At 38.6% G+C, this 12,564-nt stretch overlaps 1 protein-coding gene across 1 annotated transcript; it reads left to right on the forward strand.

Annotated features, from left to right (window-relative positions):
- Positions 1 to 1,138: 1,138 nt before the first annotated feature.
- Positions 1,139 to 7,029, forward strand: LOC127635723 (serine/threonine-protein kinase PLK2-like). Its single transcript, XM_052115955.1, has 14 exons — positions 1,139 to 1,360; positions 2,107 to 2,214; positions 2,300 to 2,416; positions 2,502 to 2,631; positions 2,731 to 2,914; positions 3,005 to 3,203; positions 3,315 to 3,462; positions 3,570 to 3,664; positions 3,799 to 3,934; positions 4,421 to 4,501; positions 4,625 to 4,784; positions 4,891 to 5,020; positions 5,318 to 5,428; positions 5,533 to 7,029. The coding sequence occupies exons 1-14, from the start codon at positions 1,145 to 1,147 to the stop codon at positions 5,722 to 5,724; spliced, it is 2,007 nt and encodes a 668-aa protein (XP_051971915.1). The 5' UTR covers positions 1,139 to 1,144; the 3' UTR covers positions 5,725 to 7,029.
- The last annotated feature ends 5,535 nt before the right edge of the window (positions 7,030 to 12,564 follow it).

Here is a 12,564-nt window from a genome sequence, read left to right on the forward strand (position 1 = left end):
TACAAAATAAAACACTGAAAAGAATGCATTATAAAGCATGTTCAAAGATACTGGATATATACTGTTATAATAACATGTAAGTACAAAAAACAAACTATAAACTATTTTTTTTTAAACATATTTGTAATTCACACTTTTATATTAAATGAATTGTCCTATTTACATTTAAACAGAATTAATAAAACTGTGTGTGTGTGTGTGTGTGTGTATGTGAGTGTGTGTGTTTGTGCGTGTGTATGTGCGTTTGTGAGTGTGTGTGTGTATGTGAGTGTGTGTGTTTGTGCGTGTGTATGTGCGTTTGTGAGTGTGTGTGTGTATGTGAGTGTGTGTGTATGTGAGTGTGTATGTGCGTTTGTGAATATGTGTTTGTGAGTGTGTGTGTGTGGGGGGCATGTTTATGTGGTTTAAGAGGACAATGTTTTAGGTTACAAACTGGTAATTACAAGGGCATTATGCTACAAATGTGGTTTATGAGGACATTTCTAATGTCCCCATAATTTTAATAGCTTAAAAATCATATTAAACAATGTTTTATTGAAAATTTAAAAAATGCAGAAAGTTTTTTGTGAGTGTTAGGTTTAGGGGATAGAATAAATAGTTTGTACAGTATAAAAATCATTATGTCTATGGAAAGTCCTCATAATGATAGGTAGACCAACATAGTGTGTGTGTGTGTGTGTGTGTGTGTGTGTGTGTGTGTGTGTGTGTGTGTGTGTGTGTGTGTGTGTGCGGGCGCGCGAGTGTGTGTGTGTTTTACCAGTGCATTTGTTTAGGTTATAAACTGGTAATTACAAGGGTATTATGGTAGGCTATAAATGTGGATTTCTAGTGTCCCTATTATTAAAAACTAAACTAAAAACACAAGTATTTTTAAAATTAAAATATATGAACGCTTAAATTACATTATATACTTTTTTATGTATACAATTTTATTTCAATTGAAGTAAATAAAACTTTGGGTGTATTGCACTGAAAATGTGAAATTATACATCTTTCTACTCAGAAATAAATGAAATCATAATCATTTTCACTGATTTGAGACGCCGTGTCGCGCGCAGGAAAATAAACTAAAAGGGGCGGAGCGACCGCGCGCGAGTATAAAAGTGAAGAACGGTGAAGAGACTCTCGCAGTCGCGAGTCGAGCATGGAGATACTAAGGACTATTACACACCATCATCATCATCATCATCATCACCACTCTGTGAATAACAGCAAGATGTGTGAACACACACACATACCCGCAGAAAACAGACGTAGGAAATCTGAGGAGAATCACTCTCATGCCATACAAGAAATGTCACGCATCATTACGGATTCTGCTACTGGCAAATGTTACTGCAGAGGAAAAGTTTTGGGAAAGGTAAACATTATATATTTGACACTAAAGCTTTAACTGTAAAAACACTAACAGAAAGTACATTGTTTTGGACGTTTGCCAGTGTAGTACCATGTTTTTTTGTTTTTGTTTTTTTACCTGTACCATGCTTTTTTGGATATACACCTGGTTACTTCTTTTTTACCATGCTATTTTTGAAATATACCTATGGAAAATATAAGATTGTTTGGACTATGTTGGACTATAATACTATGTTTTTACCATGGTTGTGCCATGTTTTATCTACCTGTACCATAGTAATACCATGGTTTTGTACATGTGCCATGGTACAACCATAATTTATTGACATGTACCATGGTAATACCATGTTTTTTGGACATTTACCATGGTAGTGCAATGTTTTTTCTACCCATACCATAGTAATACCATGGTTTTGTACATGTGCCATTTTAATACCATGTTCTTTGTAGATGTACTGTGGTAATACCATGCTTTGTTGGACATTTACCATGGTATGTATCAATATATCATGGTATTACCATCTGATACTATCACTGCACCATGATGCAGTACCAAAGTACTTTTTTGTAAGGGAAGCAAGAGTTTTGTTTTAGCTTTTAGTCTGTTCCTTCTTTCATATAAACAAATCAAATAAAAAGGTATGCACAAGTGTTGTGATTTGCAAAAAACTGATGATCAACATAACTTGAATAATTTATTGAATACTGAATTGTCATTGTCTAATAAAGCATACGTTCTCTCTATTGCAGGGTGGTTTCGCCAAATGCTACGAATTCACAGATCTAAGCACAGGCAAAGTGTATGCAGCCAAAATCATTCCACACACGCGTGTTTCCAAACCCCACCAAAGGGAAAAGGTAATCTACTTTCCTATCGTTCCATATTTGCTTCTGGCTGCATTGCTACAATCTTTTATTAAGTTTGGTACTGTCTGATTCACAGATCGACAGAGAGATCGAACTGCACACAGCCCTGCATCACAAACACATTGTTCGCTTCTACCACCATTTTGAGGACAAAGACAATATCTACATCCTACTTGAACACTGCAGTAGACGGGTGAGTGCTATTGACATTACCTTCTGTGATAGAGATAATGAAACGGGTCTTGCATGAAAAACTGATTTGATTTTACTTTCCACAGTCACTAGCACACATTCTGAAGGCCCGAAAAGTGCTGACAGAACCAGAGGTTCGGTACTACCTCAGGCAGATTGTGTCGGGGTTGAAGTATCTCCATGAGCAGGACATTCTGCACCGTGATCTTAAACTAGGTAAGCAACCAATCCTTCCGTATCTAATAGTACATTATCTCACGAGCAATGTAGCTGAATGGAGCTGTCATAGCCTAAATCTACTTTTACTCTTCCCAGGTAACTTTTTCATCAATGAGTCTATGGAACTCAAAGTTGGAGACTTCGGCCTGGCTGCAAAACTCGAACCTGTCGAGAACCGTAGAAGAACGATATGCGGGACACCTAATTATCTGTCGCCTGAAGTCTTAAACAAGCAAGGACATGGCTGTGAATCTGACGTTTGGGCGCTCGGTTGTGTGATGTGAGTTTGTGCATAAGATTAACATTTCAAGAGCGTTAGAGGCCATTTGTTGGAGATACTTACTTACAATGGATGATTTGTTCTCTGCAGGTACACCATGCTTTTGGGCAGGCCTCCATTTGAGACCACAAACCTCAAGGAGACCTATCGATGCATACGTGAAGCACAATACTCCATGCCGTCGACCTTGTCGCCCCAAGCCAAGCATCTCATCAGCAATATGCTGGCCAAGAACCCTGAAGACAGACCACGACTAGATGACTTTCTGCGCCACGACTTTTTCTGCCAGGTGTGTCTTTGTATAAACAGAGCGTATACTCACCATTTTCCACACTAAACACATTATTGCTCTCTTGTGGCTTTGAGCGAGTTCTTAAGTCTTGTGTTCCTGTAATATCAGGGCTTCACACCCGACAGACTGTCTTCTAACTGCTGCCATGCGGCCCCAGACCTACACCACACCAGCCCTGCCAAGAACTTCTTCAAGAAAGCTGCAGCTGCCCTGTTTGGTGGCAAGAAGGACAAAGCCAAGTACTTGGAGACTCAAAGTAAGCACTTTAAACTCTAGTTTACAGTAGACGACTTGTGGAGTCCCTAAATTACATAATTGGACATCTTGATCGTGGGCTGAGGGATGTCTTCTTGTTTCCTGCAGATAAACCAACAAAGGAGGAAGAGGATATTAATAGAGTATGCCTTGACCTCCGGAAAGCTTCAATCAGCCCCCAACCCTGTAGACAAACTCCAGAGGTATGCCAATATGCCCTTTATTCTCTTCCTTCTCAATGTAAACGCCTCAAACCCCTCTTTGTCAAGTAGAAACATCTGACAACCCGCAATAAGACTGTAACTTAACCCTGCATTCCTTTCTTCATTTCCCATAGGACAGTAAGCCCCACATCCCAACTGTAGGAAAACCAGCTGTGCCGCTGAAGGACAACAACAGCAAACAGCAGATTAGAGACAGCATTCGTATGATCGTGCGGGGAACTCTTGGGAGTTGTAGTAGCAGTATCGAATGTAAGAGTCTAACTTTGCAAGTCATGTTTGGTTGATTCAAGTTAAACAAGGCAAGCTCATTTGGCAGCATATGTGGCATAATGTTGATAACCACAAAATTATTTTGACTAGTCACTTACTAACCTGATCTGTGTAAAGTTATAGCCAATTTACAACTTTGTTGCCATGATGATGCAATGGCGGTATAATCCATTTTATCATGCTAAAATCATATAAACATTTATAATGTTTACATCATGTGACTACCTTTTGAAACAATGTGTATTTAGACATTTATGAACCTTCCCCATTTACTTCCATTGTAAATGCCTTACTGTAACTGCAAATTTAGCTTTTTTTTGTTTTTCAAAATAATTTTCTGTGGTAATCAGCATCATTCTACAAATGCTGTCGATTGAGCTTAACTTGTTTTGAACCAAGAACATTCCTTATAAATGCGTTTTAAATTAGATATCTAATGGGTTTTGTTGCTTTATGTGTTGGCAGGTCTTGCGGACAGCACAATGGGCAGCGTTGCAGACACCATAGTCCGAGTACTGCGAAGCTGTCTGGAGAATATGCCGGAAGGTTTGTATCCATGTACTCAATTGATCTGCAATTGTTATTCTCAAACAAAAGCTTTCTAAATACAGCAAGGTCACTTTGACCACTTCAAATCCCTCATTCATTTGTATAATCTCTCATTTACAGCTAATAACATTTCAAAGGAGAGCATGAATGGCAGTTTCCAGTGGGTGACAAAATGGGTGGACTACTCCAACAAGTACGGCTTCGGCTACCAGCTGTCAGACCATACCGTTGGGGTTCTCTTCAACAACAGCACTCACATGAGCCTGCTGTCTGACAAAAAGTACGTTCAAGGCTATCCCAAATGTCTATTTAGCTCTTTATTCATACTTTCACTGTGAAGATGTTGCTGATACTTGAAGACTAACATGTCTATTTTTTATTACCAGGACTGTACATTACTATGCAGAGCTGGGACAATGTTCTGTCTTCTCCACAACTGATGCCCCAGAGCAGTTTGTCGGCCAGGTCACCATCCTGAAGTACTTTGCTCATTACATGGAGGAAAATCTGATGGATGTAAGTGTCCTCTATCGGCTTCAAATGGGTTTCTTTGGCCTCATGTTCTAATTCTGTATCAATATTAGGGTTGGTAACCAAACCCCTTTTTTTTAAATACCAGAACCAGATTATTTAATGACTTCCGGTTCTGTGAATGGTTTTTAAACATGCATTTTTATGCCGATGCAGACAGAACACTGTACTAAAATACTCTCTGACAGTGTAATCCAATTACACATAATTTCAAATGATTCCCATCCCTAATCGATATTGCATTTTAGCCTGATTTTCTCATTAATAATTGCTGTCCAACAGGGTGGCGACTTACCCAACGTGACAGATGTGAACAAACCCAGACTGTACCTTCTTCAGTGGCTCAAGTCAGACCAAGCGCTCATGATGCTCTTCAACGATGGCACTTTCCAGGTAGAGCTTCATGACTGCACCACTATAACGCAGTATTCCGCAAGAACGCAAACATGTTGTTTTCCCATTGACTGTCGATTACTAATCGCATGCTATTTCCATAGGTTAACTTCTATCATGACCACACCAAGATCATCCTTTGCAATCAGAGCGAGGAATATCTCCTGACATACATCAACGAGGACCGCGTGTCCACCACGTTGCGCCTCAGCACGCTGCTCGCGTCTGGCTGCTCCGCTGACCTGCGCAGTCGCATGGACTATGCACTTAACATGCTGTTGCAGAGATGCGATTGAATGCAAAGAACTTTGTGGATCTATACACTTTGAAAAGGCAAGAATGTGGACTACTTATGGTTGGATTAGAGGGTTGTGGAGGAGTTAATATGGATTATGGGTTTTAAAAACGGATGAACGGAACAAGAGAATGGATTTATGAGAAGAAAAACCGAGCTGGGCTGGAACCAGAGTCTTATGGTGAAATGATAACTAAATCTCATTAAGGTGTTGATCATTTTTGTAAAGCAGCAATCTTGCTTTGTTGAAGCCAAAAAGAGATTTTAATGTCTAGGTAAAAGAGCAGGGTGGTTTGGTGTAGCTCTCTGGAGAGCAGGTTTCTTTGAGCTGTGAATACTTTCCGCTTAAGGACATGGACTTCATCGGATGCTGTAGTTCTGCGTGGTTGGTTCTGGAAGGCGACAAGAACAGGCTGTACTTCACTGTGGGCACATTTGGACGTGCCATGGACATAACTTATTATCAGAACTCAGTATTTATTTATTTAATAAATCATGATGTTAATAATTGATGTTTCAAGACCACGTTATTTAATTGTTGATTCATACTATGATGACTGGAGCTTTTGTCTTTTTCATCGATTTCCAGAGGCAACATGGGAATTGTGTCAAATTGTTATGCAAGACCTCTGGCAAAGCCACAATCTGCGTTTGTCTTGTCTTGATGTTTGTATGAAGATTAAAGATGAGTACTAATAGTGTGGAGGCGTTGGATCTTCTTTGAAGCACAATTTTCCTATTGTCCTTCCTCAATGTCCACATCTAAATGTTAAAGCGGTTTATTATGTAAACCATCAAGGGCTCAGGATGCGTCTTCAAAACACATGTTACATTCACAAAATTGCTGAAAAGAGATGAAAAACTTTCTGCCTGGCACAAATTGCCTATTGAATAAATGAAAGCCTTGAGTCTTCTAGCAGTATATTAAAATGAACTGGATTGGAAATTGTCTTGTTTTTGTACCGTGTTTATAATGCAATGCTTAAAGCCATTTTATCTTTTCAATGAGCACATTTACATGCACAATCTTACATTTATTGTATTTATTGCACTCACTGAGCGTGCACAATATTACACCGATTATGCTAAATTAGCAAACAACGTGTGTGTGGTCATGAAAACGCCTTCAGCGGTTTACCTTTACTGGGGTAAAGTCTAGAGGTTGACCGATAGTGGCTTTTTGCCGATACCGATAACTATGGTGGTGGGAAAGGCCAATTAATTGGTCAATAGTTTTTAAAATAGATTTATAAAATGCCCAAAAAAAAAAAGATCTCTAAGACGGGCACAGAAAAAGATTCCAAAATGTATAAAAGCCCAGATGTGGTTTATTATTTAACCAAAATCCCAATAATAACCAGAAGAAATTGGGTTTGGTGCATAGCACGGGACTTTGAAGTGTAAACAAGCCAAAACACACCAGGGACTCTTATTTTGAAATGAGTAAAACATTATCAGCAACGTTCGGCGTAGATATTTGGAGAAAACCGATAGTTCCAAAAAGCAACTATCGGCACTGATTAATCGGTAAAACCGATATATTGGTCTACCTCTAGTAAAGTCATAACAATTTAAGCATAAATGGATCGGTACACGTAATTTTTGCCCATTACATTGCATGAAAACACCTTTACCAGTGTTTTTACTGGCTTATCCAATGTGCGCAAGTGTTGTGTGCATAAATAAAGCAGAGAATAACCCTAGTAGTTATCAGAGTATTGGTGTGCATGTAAACGCAATCAATAAAAGTCCAATGACTAGTGGTTTTGACTGGTTTTGCTTAAAGACTCATCATTTTACAATACAAAGTGATCAGAAATGACCTTAAAATCAAACTTTGGAAAACTCCATTGGCCAATGCAATATTATTTTGATGGCATGATCTGAAAAGGCAAATTGACAAATTGGTGCAAATTGTAGTTGGCACAAATCATGTTCATCCTCACCGCAAGAAATCGTATTTAATGGAGTTGTAGTAAAACATAGTTTTGTTCATGGTTTTCGAGGATGAGGGCATGCTATGCAACCTGTCTATGATGTAGACCCTAATTTGACTAGATTTGACCAAGTGACAATTGATAAGTCTATATATTTTGCTTAAATTATTTTATTATTTGCATTCAACATTGTATGCCCTTACAATCTGTGACCAGGGCTGGACTGGTAATCTGGCATACCAGGCATTTTCCCGGTGGGCCAGCGCACTTTGGGCGCACTGATGGCGGAATGGCCATCGGTAGAAATGAGCGGGCCGGTGGGTCGGCCACGAAACATGTTGAATGGGCCACGATAAGCAAAAATGAGGTGCCGCGTCATGCACCACGATATGCAGAAAATGACAGCGAAAATCCGCTCAACAACTTTTGGATAGCTGTTTTAGATGAAGCATGGCATGCAACGCTGCCTGTCAACTACCCAGGGGCGTCGGACTGGGGGGGTAAAGGGTACCGAGTACCCAGGGCCCGAGGCAGGGGGGGGCCCCTTAGAAGTCAGTTTTCTATACATACATATTTGGTACGGGGGCCCAGCAAGATGGTTTGTACCCAGGGCACAAAATTTGGTGCTACGCCCCTGCAACTACCCATATATTAAAGTATGATAGTATATCAGAGGTACCGATTACTTTAATGATGGCCTCCTCATTATGGTTATTTCAAAGTTAAAGACATGTAATTTTGGACTTAAAGAAATCTTAAGGCCTCTTAAAGGTCTCACTCTTATAAAAATAATCAATGTTGGAGATAATTGATTTATAGCAAACCTACATACAAATGTTGCTTGTTAGAAAGATTTGACTTATGAAGGAATCTAAAGCCAAAGTGAAAAGATGAAAAGAAGTGAAAAAAAAAGAGAAAAATGAAATGGCAGAATATTGGGTCAGATTTATGTCACTTGGTTACCGTGTCAGAATTCAGTGATTCCAAGTTCTCTCTCATTTTGTCGAGTTTTCCGGTGTTTGTGGTATGCCAGCTGGTATATAGTCTCTTGGCACTGACGACGAAAGATTATATGAACAGACACGCATTTGTTAAGATCCAACAGTACAGCCGCGCAGTTGGCGGCCTGGAGTCGCTTTCTAGCATCATCTGTCACTGTGAAATGTAGGCCATTTTGTCTTCTCTCAAGGCTAGATTACTTAATAGGCCAAATTCACAAAATAACACTTTTATTGTTATATAACACGTACACTGCCCCTGATACGGACCAGTTATGCAGACATTCACTTACCCGAACGAATTGATTGCAGACCTCAAAAAGCTTCAGAAGAATTAATAATAAAAATAACAATAATATATTGATGATAATAATAATAATATAATTACTCTTATATAACAAATATAAATGTTTTATTATAATAATTATGAAAATCAGTTATTTATTATTATTATTAATTGTATTATATAATAACACAAATTATATATATATATATATATTTATGTACAGTATGCTGTATATAGTACTGTGCAAAAGTCTTTAAAAGCACAGATGTTTCGCAAACAAATTGTCTTAAAATGGTTGTTTTATATATTCTGCTTTTAGTGTATCAGTAGGTAATATACATTTTAGATTTCAACATTTCTTTGAATGAACAGAACAAGAAAAAGGAGCCCTATAGCAGATGTTATGGCCCCCACAGAGCCCGGATCTCAACATCATTGAGTCAGTCTGGGATTACATGAACATACAGAAGCATCAGAGACAGCCTAAATAGATAAAAGAACTGTGGCAAGTTCTCCAAGAAGCTCGTAACATCCTCCTGGTGTACCTGGAGAATTGGGGCTCTTTTGAAGGCAAAGGTTGTCACACCAAATACAGATGTTTTATGTTTACTAGACATTGTATGATGTTAAGTGATGAAGGAAAACTCTTTATGGCATTCATTTTGAAGATATCCTCACTATACATTTTTTTACAAGTGCCTACATTTAGCAGAGTACTGTTAATGCATTAGTTATATTAAATTAAATATTATGATATTTAGCTTATCGCTGCCCATTTGGACCGTGTTATGGCTGACCCACTAGCCCGCTCGGTTCTCCTGATGGCCAGTCCGCCTCTGATTGGCCCCAAAGTGTGTCGGCCCACCGGGAAAATGCCCGGTATGCCAGATTACCAGTCCAGCCCTGTGTGTATATATATATATATATATATATATACCGATCCGCCACAACATGAAAACCACCTGCCTAATATTGTGTAGGTCCCCCTTGTGCCGCCAAAACAGCACCAACCCACATCTCAGAATAACATTGAGATGATATACTTCTCACCACAATTGTACAGAGTGGTTATCTGAGTTACCGTAGACTTTGTCAGTTCAAACCAGTCTGGCCATTCTTTGCTGTCCTCTCTCATCAAGATCATTTCCATCCACAGAACTGCCCCTCACTGGATGTTTTTTTGTTTTTGGCCCCATTCGGAGTAAATTCTAGAGACTGGTGTGTGTGTGAAAATCCCAGAAATACTCGAACCAGCCCGTCATGACACCAACAATCATCCATGCGATTATCTAATCAGCCAATCATGTGGCAGCAGTGCAGTGCATAAAATCATCAGCTTCAGTTAATGTTCACATCAACCATCAGAATGGGGACATTTTTTTAGATCTAATGATTTGGACCATGGCATGATTATTGGTGCCAGAAACCGTGTCTAACGTCTGTGTCAGCTTTCAACTAATGACACTCCAAAACTGAACCCTGTTCACGGAGGCCCCCCAACACTACTCTTTGTGGATATCTCCCTAATCAAACACACCTGATTTAACTCATCAGCTCTTTAGTAGAGAGGACCTGAATTGGGTCTGTCAGATAAGGGAGATATTCAAAACGTGCAGCGTTGGGGGGCCTCCGGGAACCGGGCTGGGAACCGCTTCTCTAATGCATTGAATGCAATGTACTACTTTTAGAATTTAAACTACAACAATGTAAAAAAAAAAAAAAGAAATCCAATAAAACTGGGTTATGTCTGTTGTTGGCAAGAAAGTGTGAGAAAGCAACCAATTATAGTAAGTCGTTTTATAAGTTCTACAGACAATGCCTGGAATGAAAACACTGCTAATTATTTTAACATTGTAGCTTTTAAATGCTGGAGATATAATCTCATGAATGGTTTGTTCAATGACATCCTTGGGTGTGGACAAAGAAAACACAAATTCTTTATAAGTATGAGTGTGGTTATGTGTATTACGTTTTATGTATTTTTTCACAATGTGCCTATAGACCTCAAATACCAAAAGACATTCTTTTCATTTGGTTCATATCTTTCATATTAGCTTGCTAGACTATAAAGGATCTAACTTTGCATTGTAAACATAGTATACACGTCAAATACAAGTACATAAAAACAGTTGCCAGTTCATTACGCATGTCACAGGAAATACATCCTGATCTAAACATGCTAATTGTGCTGTGAATGAAGATCCAGCTCTTCTATGTTTTTCTCAAAACAACATGTGAAGACAATGAATCAAACTTTATTACATAACATCCATCTGCGAGCAACTCCACCAGTGTCCAACTGTCCTACATTACATGGACGCATCACACAAGTGCCCTAGTTACCCATGTCCATTGATCCAATTGGCCAAAATGGACCCAAATACCCCAGCTCACTGCACAGCAACTGACGCAATTAAACGTTTGATCGTCAACAACAGATCCATCTTGGATGGAAATTGTAACCACATGCAAGTAGAGTAAAAATAGTAGTAATAATAATAATAATAATACAAATAATAATTGTCTGACTGACACTGTTTTAAATCGGGAGATATTTTTAGATATCAATTCATCTGTCATGCTGCATGAATTTTTCATATTTTCCTTTTTTTTTCATATTTCATTTTCACTTTCTAATGTTTTCAATAATATTTGAATGCTAAAAAAAAACTAAAAGAAAAAAAGACAAAGTTGCGGGTACGGTGAGGCACTTACAATGGCAGTGAATGGGGCCAGTCCAAATACTTTAAAATACACACCATTGCAAAAGTATAACCGCAAGATGTAAACATTATATGTGATAACATGATTTTAGTGTTATATCTCTGTTCTACACAATTTTGTTGTGATAAATTCCCCTATTGTGTTTATAGGCATTGCGTTGTCATGGCAACGAAGTTGTAATATTGGCTGTAACTTTACACAGAAAATGTTTGTAAGCTAATTTAATCACACAGTTAAATCATGTCAACATGTATAATGTTTACATCTTGTGTCCAGGGCTGGACTGGTATTCTGGCATACCGGGCATATTCCCAGTGGGCCGACGCACATTGGGGCCGATCAGGGGCGATCTGGCCATCGGGAGAACACGAAACGTGCCAAATGGGCCGATATGCAGAAAATGACACGCCCAAACAGTGAGTATTTTAACGTTTGTAGCTTCTTTTTTTTAATAAACGAGGGCACAAATGCCACAAATGCTGTCGATTGAGTTCAACTTGTCTTGAACCTGGAACATTTCTTTAATCACAGTTCACGTTACAATTTTAATGAGTAGATTCAATAAATCAATATTCTCTATTAAACTCCACTTTGTGTCATGCCTAACAATGCCCTTCAGCTGTGACTATATTCACAATATAGCATGGCCTCTCGTACCTTAATGCTTAATTAAAAACTATCAATTAATACTATTTGAAAATGCAAATTTCAAAAACCTATAAAACACATTGTGCAGAGATTTGAATGCGACTTTTTTTGGCCTCCAAGTTCATTTGTTTCGATACATTTGGAAAGTGATGAATCAAAATGTAGTTTCTTTTCCCTTGCATGGAGATTTGAACCACAGAAACCTCAACATAAAAGCTGTTTACTGCATATTTGTGGCTGTGCAGCGA

Source organism: Xyrauchen texanus, chromosome 43, assembly GCF_025860055.1.
Source record: "Xyrauchen texanus isolate HMW12.3.18 chromosome 43, RBS_HiC_50CHRs, whole genome shotgun sequence".
In the NCBI taxonomy this organism is placed as follows: Eukaryota; Metazoa; Chordata; class Actinopteri; order Cypriniformes; family Catostomidae; genus Xyrauchen; species Xyrauchen texanus.

Excerpts from the sequence above, each read along its gene's own strand:
- LOC127635723 (XM_052115955.1), top strand. The coding sequence starts at position 1,145 with ATGGAGATACTAAGGACTATTACACACCATCATCATCATCATCATCAT. Across the intron at positions 2,417-2,501 it reads TTGAACACTGCAGTAGACGG|TCACTAGCACACATTCTGAA; the intron begins GTGAGTGCTATT and ends TACTTTCCACAG. Across the intron at positions 2,915-3,004 it reads TGGGCGCTCGGTTGTGTGAT|GTACACCATGCTTTTGGGCA; the intron begins GTGAGTTTGTGC and ends TGTTCTCTGCAG.